Source organism: Tupaia chinensis, unplaced genomic scaffold, assembly GCF_000334495.1.
Source record: "Tupaia chinensis unplaced genomic scaffold, TupChi_1.0 Scaffold143970_1, whole genome shotgun sequence".
NCBI lineage: Eukaryota > Metazoa > Chordata > Mammalia > Scandentia > Tupaiidae > Tupaia > Tupaia belangeri.
The window spans coordinates 1,389,315-1,397,052 of NW_006203821.1; the positions used below are offsets into that span (position 1 = coordinate 1,389,315).

The following is a 7,738-nucleotide window of genomic DNA, read 5'->3' on the forward strand; positions in this document are numbered from 1 at the left end:
CCTGGCGCGTGTACGTGCGTGCCCAAGATCCCAAGAGGAGAATGGAAGAGAAGGGACTGCGGCGTGACCATCCCCCCTGTGGGGTGATCTCTCGCTTTCTGTCTCTATGTCTCTCTGTCTGTCTGGCGAGCGCACGCACCCTATAGCAAAAACCTCTCCAAAAAAAAAGAGTTACAAATAAGAACAAAGCCTTTTTGTACAATAGCTCATTAAAATGAATCACAAAAGTGACTACAATTTAGACATATTCTTTATATACTTGAAAATCTATGGTACATTAATGCTGTAAATATTTAATAACTAGTTTCCATGAAGCTCTGGCCTCCCTTTAGGCTGGAAACTGCTATTTTGTAATGTACATTTACAAGTGTATTTCAATCACTTTAGATGAGTGTTTCTTCACCTAATATACACAGAATCTTACATATTATCCAAAGAACTCATGAACATCAAAGGACTTTTTTTTTTTTTAATTTATTTTACTTTGGCCAGAGAGGGTTAGATTGAGAGAAAGTGAGAGAGGGAAAGTGAGAAAGCAAGCTACCAGGTCCAGGACTTGAACTGCAGTCAGCCATGTGCGAGAGTCCAGCGCCCTTAATCACCAAGCCACCTGCTGGCCCTCAAAGGGCATTTACAAGAAATAACTAGCTTTCATAGCTCTTGCTACATGTATTTGTGCAGATTAGACCTTTGTCGATTTCATTTTTCTTACCTGTACAGAGGTGATAGAACCCTTCTTGGTGGTGGTGATTCTTTCCTGCATAGTACCCATGTCAGTGGCCAGGGTAGGCTGATAGCCCACAGCAGAAGGGATTCTGCCCAATAAAGCAGACACCTAAGACAAGAGAGTCACAACATAGGTCTTAGATGTCTACATCTTTAGCCTCATCTGTAGAACTCCACAGAAAGGTCAAATGAACCAGGTCTTTTCAAACCCTCCAGCTTACCTCTGAGCCAGCCTGGGTGAAGCGGAAGATGTTATCAATAAACAGCAGCACATCTTGACCTTCTTGGTCTCTGAAGTATTCAGCCACAGTCAGTCCAGTCAAAGCTACCCGGGCACGAGCACCAGGTGGTTCATTCATTTGACCGTAAACCAGTGCTACCTGCAGTAATTAAGAGAGTCAGAAAACCTGGCAGGCATATGGAAAACACAAACCCAAGATCCCCAAATCAGAGAGAAAATACAGAACCTCCTTTTAAGAAAGTATCAATGTTTTTGCTTGCAAACTTCTTTTCCCTATGAGAGCAGCTCAAAACACAAATTTTTAAAAATAATTATTTTATTTTATTTTATTCATTCATTCATTCATTCATTTTAATTTGCCCAGAAAGGGACAGAGAGACAGAGAAAGTGAGAAATGTATTTATTTATTTTGCCCAGAGAGGAGAAGAGAGAAAGAAAGTGAGAAAGCAAGCTGCCAGATTCGGGACTCAAACAGCTGTTGACCATGTGGGAGTCCAGCACCCTTAACCACCACGCCACCTGCTGGCCCTGTGAAATTTTATACATGTATTACTAAGGCAAAATTCTTACAGTCAAAATAAATAATTACCTGTGTATGTGAAAGGTACAAACTAGGGTTCTCTGAGACATATAAACCATCTCCATCTTCCCCCCTAAATTTATTTTTAAATGATGGCACTATCTACTAAAAAGAAAAGTCTAAAAATATGAAATAATGCCAAAAAGAAATGAAACTATGCATTAGTATATTAAAAATGGGAGAGAAGGGGTTGGCAGGTGGCATGGTGATTAAGGGCGCTGGACTCCCACATGACAAAGCACAGTTCAAGTCCCAAACCTGGCATCTTGCTCTCTCTCTTTCCCAAAATCCCTCTCTCTTTCTCATTCTGTCCCTCTCTGGTCAAATAAAAATCAATAAATAAGGGGGCCGGCAGGTGGTGAAAGAAAAGACGAGAAAAGAAAAGGAAGCCAAATGGGACCAGCAGTTGGCGTAATGCCTATGTCGCTGGACTCCCATGTAGTCAACTGCGGTTCAAGTCTCAACTCAGTGACTTAAGCTCAAGCCAAGGGCATGTGCATGTGTCCAAGATCCTGAGAGGAGAATGGAGAAGGGATTGCAGCATGGCCATTCCCCCAGGAGATGATTTCTCACTTGCTATCTCTGTCTTTCTGGCAAGCGCACGCACCCTATAACAAAACACCCTATAGCAAAAACCATTCAAGAAAAAAAAAAAGAAAGAAAGCCACGTAAAATATTTCTTTAAAAAATAAATATATAAATAAAATTAAGTATTTTTTTTAAAATGGGAAACACTAGCAAGAATTTCCTTGTAGGTCCTGAGACAACAAAATGAAAATATAAAACCTGACTTCACCTGCCAATAGTCTGCCAGCACTATTACTATGTGCTTACCTTGGAGGTAGCATCTTTTAAGTTGATAACACCAGACTCAATCATTTCATGGTATAAGTCATTGCCCTCTCGGGTTCTCGCACCAACACCAGCAAACACAGAGTAACCACCATGGGCTTTGGCAACATTGTTGATTAACTCCATGATCAATACGGTCTTACCAACGCCAGCACCACCAAAGAGCCCTAGGACAGATTCAGAAGAGTATTACGAGTTCTGCATTTTCAAATAAGCAAATTTCAAAAAATGTTTCATTCCATCTTTTCCTTCTCAGAAATGTCATCTGGCTTCAGCAAACTCAGAAGAACGAAAGTCAGAAGCTACTCATCAGCAAGGAATGGACCCACTCATAAAATGGTGATTTCTCCCCCTCCCATATTAGCCTTACAAAATATGTACCCAGTGCTAACATACCAATTTTGCCACCTTTGGCATAGGGAGCTAGCAGATCCACAACCTTGATACCAGTCACCAGAATTTCCTGTTCAACACTCATCTCCATGAATTCAGGAGCCTCAGCATGAATAGGAGCAAACCTGTAAAGGTATAATAGAGACTCAGTATGTATTTACCTTAATAAAAACAAATTGGGGGGCAGATAGTATGGTGATTGAGGCACTGGACTCCCACATGGCCAACCATGGTTTGAGTCCTGGACCTGGAGGTTGGTTTCCTTGCCTCACCCCCCATCAAACTGAAATAATAACAATAAATTAAATAATTCTTAAAAAAAAAAGAGGGTGCTGGCAAGTGGCATGGTAATTAAGGCACTGGATTCCTACATGGCCAACTGTGGTTTGAGTCTTGAACCTGGTGGCTTGCTTTCTTACTTTCCTTCTCTCTAGTGAGCATGTACGCCTTATAGCAAATTTAAAAAAAAAAAAGATAAAATAAAGTCGGGACCAGCAGTTAGCGTAATGGCCATCACTGGACTCCCATGTAGTCGACCGTGGTTCGAGTCCCAGACCCGGTGGCTTATACTCACACTGGGCGTGTGTGCATGCGTGCCCAAGATCCTGAGAGGAGAATGGAGGAAGAAGGGATTGCAGCGTGGCCATCCCCGCTAGGGGGTGATTTCTCACTTTCTGTCTCTGTCTTTCTGGTAAGCGCCCTATAGCAAAAACCTCTCCAAAAAAATAATAATAATAAAAGATAAAGTAAAAAAAAAAAAAAAAAAGAGTAGTGTTAAATGTTCCCATTAAGTCCAATTACCTTTTTTTTTTTTTTTTTTTAAGAATTACTTTATTTATTTTAATTTGACCAGAGAGGGATGGAGCCAGATCCAGAAAGTGAGAAGGCTAGCCACCAGATCCGGGACTTGAACCACGGTTTGCCATGTAGGAGTCCAGCACCCTTAATTACCACACCACCTCCTGGCCCCCTCAAGTCCAATTCTTTGAGGATCTACTCAGCTCCCTCTTTTGTGACATATTAGATAAATTGTCATATAGCATCTAACTCAACTTTCTGCAATAAAAGAGACTCTGTTATGTCAGGAACCAATAATCCCATTCCCTGATAATTTATATCCTAGAGTTTTCCCTTTTACTAGTCCCTAACCTAACAGCATTCCTTCACATACCAATAGGAAAATTCAAAGACCTGCACACTGGGACGAGCAATTGGCATAATGGCTATGTTGCTGGACTCCCATGTAGTCGATCGTGGTTTGAGTCCTGGACCTGGTGCCTTAAACTCACGCTGGGTGCATGCTGCCCAAGATCCGAGAGGAGAATGGAGAAGGGACTGCAGTGTGGCCATTCCCCGTGGGGGGTGATTTCTCGTTTTGTCTCTCTGTCTCTTTCAGGCACATGCACACACCGCCCTATAGCAAAAACCTCTCAGAAAAAAAAAAGAAAAAAGAAACAAAAACCTGAACATTTTGAAGACTCCTCAATCTATGTCATAAACTTAAGCCTTTAGTAATCAACAGGGATTATAAGTAACAGGGTTTTGTCCATCAGAACTTCTGCATCCATACTTTCTGCAGAAAAAACTGTATGGTGCAATTTTAATAATTGAATATATTAGCATTTTAAGTATTCTCTACAGGAAACTTAAACCCTTTACTATTACAGGTGGTGTCACCTTAATGTGTACTACTGCAAGAAAAAGCTCTTTTGTACACAGATGTAGGAAGAGGCACTTACTGTTTGGTTTTGATGGGACCTCTCTCATCAATAGGTTCTCCAATGACATTCATAATTCTACCCAAGGTCTCAGGACCAACAGGAATTTTGATTGGTGCACCAGAATCCAGAACTTTTTGGCCTCTAACCAAGCCTTCTGTACCATCCATAGCAATAGTCCTTACTGTGCTCTCACCTGTCAGGTAATAGGCATCATGGGTTATATACATGGAGTAGCTGATACTATGCTATTTTAAAAAGTGTAATGGGCTTGAAAACCAACCAAAACTCCTTCTCAGTACATAAATATGGCTTCAGCAAACTCAGAAGAACGAAAGTCATTTTGATAAGATCATCATGGAAGGGAGAAAGCTTGTTTGTTTTTTTAATAGATATTTGAGCTTAACAAGGTCTTCGCTATTCCTACACAAATTCTACTTACCTAAATGCTGGGCCACCTCCAAAACGAGCCTGGTTTCCCTGCCTTGCACTTCCAGGGCATTTAGGATGGGTGGTAGTCCCTCATCAAACTGAACGTCTACCACTGCACCGATGACGGCCACAATGCGCCCAGTGGCAGCGCCCGCCTTCGGCGACGGTGATGTTTGCGCGGCATAGTCTCTGCCTACCAGAAAAAAGACATTAGAAGGATCTGCGTAAGGATGATCAAAGGTCATTGGAAGCCCCGGCCTAAGCCACCAGGAAAAGCGAATTCAGCCCGGGATCGGCCTCCTTCCTCTTGCTCAGAAGGCGGGTCTACAGGAGGTGCCGCGCAGAAATGGAAAAAGCGCCTGCACAGCCTTCCCATCCTGATGCACAGAACCCTCTTATTCAAGAGCCCGGTACCCTCATTCCAAAGGAAGGTCAACGCATCTGCCTGCACTTTTTCATCACAGAGCCCTTTTACCAAAATGGAACAGAACTGGGTTGTAAAATGCTTTCACGAACGACACGTTCTTGTTCGTTTGCCGTTAGAGGGCAGGACACATCCTTCTAGCACGAATCCCTTAGGCCCGAGTTGCAATCGGCCTCCGGTTCAAGGTCACGCGGCGACAGAAATGGGCCCGGTTACTAGAAGAAATCACTTACCGGACTGGACCACTGCCGGGGTGGCCCGTAGTAAGAGCTGAGCTTGGGGTAGCGACGATGAAGGGCTGAGTCCCCGCAAGGCCCCGGAGGCCGAGGCAGCAGCCACACGACCCACAAGACTCAACATGGCGGAGTCCGGGTGGAGACTGAGCGCCGCAGCTGTCTCGGCCACCACCTCCCGCAGTTGAGGCAAGCCCTACTCTGCTATAGGCGATTCCATTGGGTATATTTACTGCTCATCATTCTTATCGCTGCTTCTATAGGCTAATAAACTTTCATCTTTGCATCCATTGGTCAAAATTGGTGCTAATATAAAATCTCCTTTTTAATTGGACACTGTGAGTGAGGTGCAACCCTCTGATCCTCGAAACCTGATTGGACTATAGGAATGTCAGTTGGAAAGCGTACTTGACGGAACTGCGTTTAGGGAAGGGGCGGAGTTCCTGGTGTGAAGCCTGATGGTTGTCTTTTCCTGTCCTTGGGCTCTCCTCTTAGGACCTTGAGCTGGGTGAAAGCTATGGGAGGTTAGGGAAAGGGTACCCACGTGAAGCACCACTGGAGGTGCTTGTAGCGAAGTCAAGAGCCAAATGGTTTTCTCTTTCGCAGTAGTGAGATTAAAAGTTCCCAGGAGGCTACTCAAGTCAGAAATCTGGACAGGATCTTTAACATTTAAATTTATACAAGGAAGGAAATTAACGAAACTAGTCATAAACAGATGTATGCTAGGCATTGAGAAGACAAAGACAAATGACCAAAGAAGGTCTACATAAGCAAACAGTGCAATAAAATGTACCGTTTCCTGGCTAGTTTGGGGTAGAGTGAGTGTATGAGAGAGGAAGGGATAAATTTGGGTCACCTACAGCTGTATGCAAATTGCACAATGTAGAGGAGGCTGAGAGGCCTCAGCCATGAAATGTGAGTAGAAATACCTAGGGTAAGGTAGAAAAAAATACTCCAAGCACACAGATTAGCTTTAAATAGCATGTTCCTGGAACCAGCAGATAGTTAAATGGTTATGCCAGTGGACTCCAATGTAGTCGGCTGTGGTTCAAGTCCTGGACCTGGAGGCTTAAAACTCATGCCCAAAATCCCAAGAGGAGAATGGGGTAGAAGGGATAGCAGTTTAAAAAAAAAATGCATTGCTATATAGAATATATCAGCGGTTGGGCTACCTTCCTAGACACTCTGCCACCATCTCCTAATAATCATTTTTCTGCATGATGATTGAGAAAAAGTTACCCACTGTGGAAAGCTACCAAATAGTTAACAAAGAAAGCAAGAAGAAAAAAAATATTAAAAGTTCAAGGGCCAGACCAGCAGGTGATGTGGTTGGAGTGCTGAACTCCCATGTGATCTACAGCTGTTCAAGTCCTAGACCCAGTGGCTTGAAATTCCCTGGGGCGCATGTGTGTGTGTGTGCTCAAAATTCCAAGATGGAAGAAGGGATTCCAGTGTGGCCATCCTCCCTGGGTAATGATTTCTCACTTTATGTCTCTCTGTTTCTCTGTTTCTGTCTCTGGCAAGCATACACACCCTATAGCAAAAATCTCTCGATAGAATGCCCAGCTGGGTATCTTGCCAAGAAAGAAGGAAATAACCTAAGAGAACACCAACATATAAGGAACAGGTAGAGAAAAATAAAATAGCAAAGTAAGGGACAGAGGAATAAAAAGAGAACCAAAGAACATAATGTTAAGAATCAAGGAAGATGGAACCAGCAAATGGCATAATGGGTAAATTGCTGGACTCCCATGGAGTCGACAGTGGTTCAAGTCCAGGACCCAGTGACTTAAAACTCACGCAGGCACATGAAATAAAAAGAAAATTAAAAATAAAAAGGGGGAAAAATCAAGGAGATGGGTCAGCAAGGTGTGGTGGTTAAAGTGTTGAATTCCTACATGGCTGACCACAGGCTGAGTCCCAGACACGGTGGCCTTGAAAGTCAGGTTGGTTAATGTGTGTGCATGCCCAAAATCTAGAGAGGAGTATGGACAAGGGAATGGTCTGTGGCCATCAACCCTGGGGGCTGATTTCTCACTTTCTCTCTGTCTGTCTGTCTTTGCCCAGCTCAGGCACCCTGTGGAAAAAAAAAAAAAAAACAAGGAGGGCCGCACCTGTACTCTGGTGGTTAAGGGGAGC

General features: G+C 43.3%; 1 protein-coding gene, 1 long non-coding RNA gene and 2 other non-coding genes across 5 annotated transcripts in view; 1 reads left to right on the plus strand and 3 right to left on the minus strand.

The window, feature by feature from the left end:
* LOC106733512 (uncharacterized) overlaps positions 1-4,530 on the plus strand; it is an 8,132-nt gene extending 3,602 nt beyond the window's left edge. Inside the window, exons 2-3 of one of the 2 annotated variants that reach the window (XR_001369560.1) lie at positions 2,656-2,738; positions 4,460-4,530. This is a non-coding gene — a long non-coding RNA (uncharacterized LOC106733512). Of the gene's footprint in view, positions 1-2,655; positions 2,739-4,188; positions 4,208-4,459 lie in introns of those variants that run through there. The other variant, XR_001369559.1, reaches the window with a different exon arrangement.
* Positions 1-5,764, minus strand: part of ATP5F1B (ATP synthase F1 subunit beta) — an 8,543-nt gene extending 2,779 nt beyond the window's left edge. Inside the window, exons 1-7 of the mRNA XM_006165625.3 lie at positions 5,600-5,764; positions 4,953-5,135; positions 4,532-4,706; positions 2,796-2,917; positions 2,382-2,566; positions 948-1,106; positions 713-835 (exon numbers count right to left, since the gene is read on the minus strand). Of these exons, the coding sequence (XP_006165687.1) occupies positions 713-835; positions 948-1,106; positions 2,382-2,566; positions 2,796-2,917; positions 4,532-4,706; positions 4,953-5,135; positions 5,600-5,726 (1,074 nt within the window). The 5' untranslated portion in view covers positions 5,727-5,764. The remainder of the gene's footprint in view (positions 1-712; positions 836-947; positions 1,107-2,381; positions 2,567-2,795; positions 2,918-4,531; positions 4,707-4,952; positions 5,136-5,599) is intronic.
* LOC114005541 (small nucleolar RNA SNORD59) lies at positions 2,647-2,717 on the minus strand. The gene has a single exon (XR_003547383.1). It is a non-coding gene; the product is annotated as a small nucleolar RNA SNORD59 (small nucleolar RNA).
* On the minus strand, positions 4,801-4,875 carry LOC114005540 (small nucleolar RNA SNORD59). The gene has a single exon (XR_003547382.1). It is a non-coding gene; the product is annotated as a small nucleolar RNA SNORD59 (small nucleolar RNA).
* Positions 5,765-7,738: the final 1,974 nt, after the last annotated feature.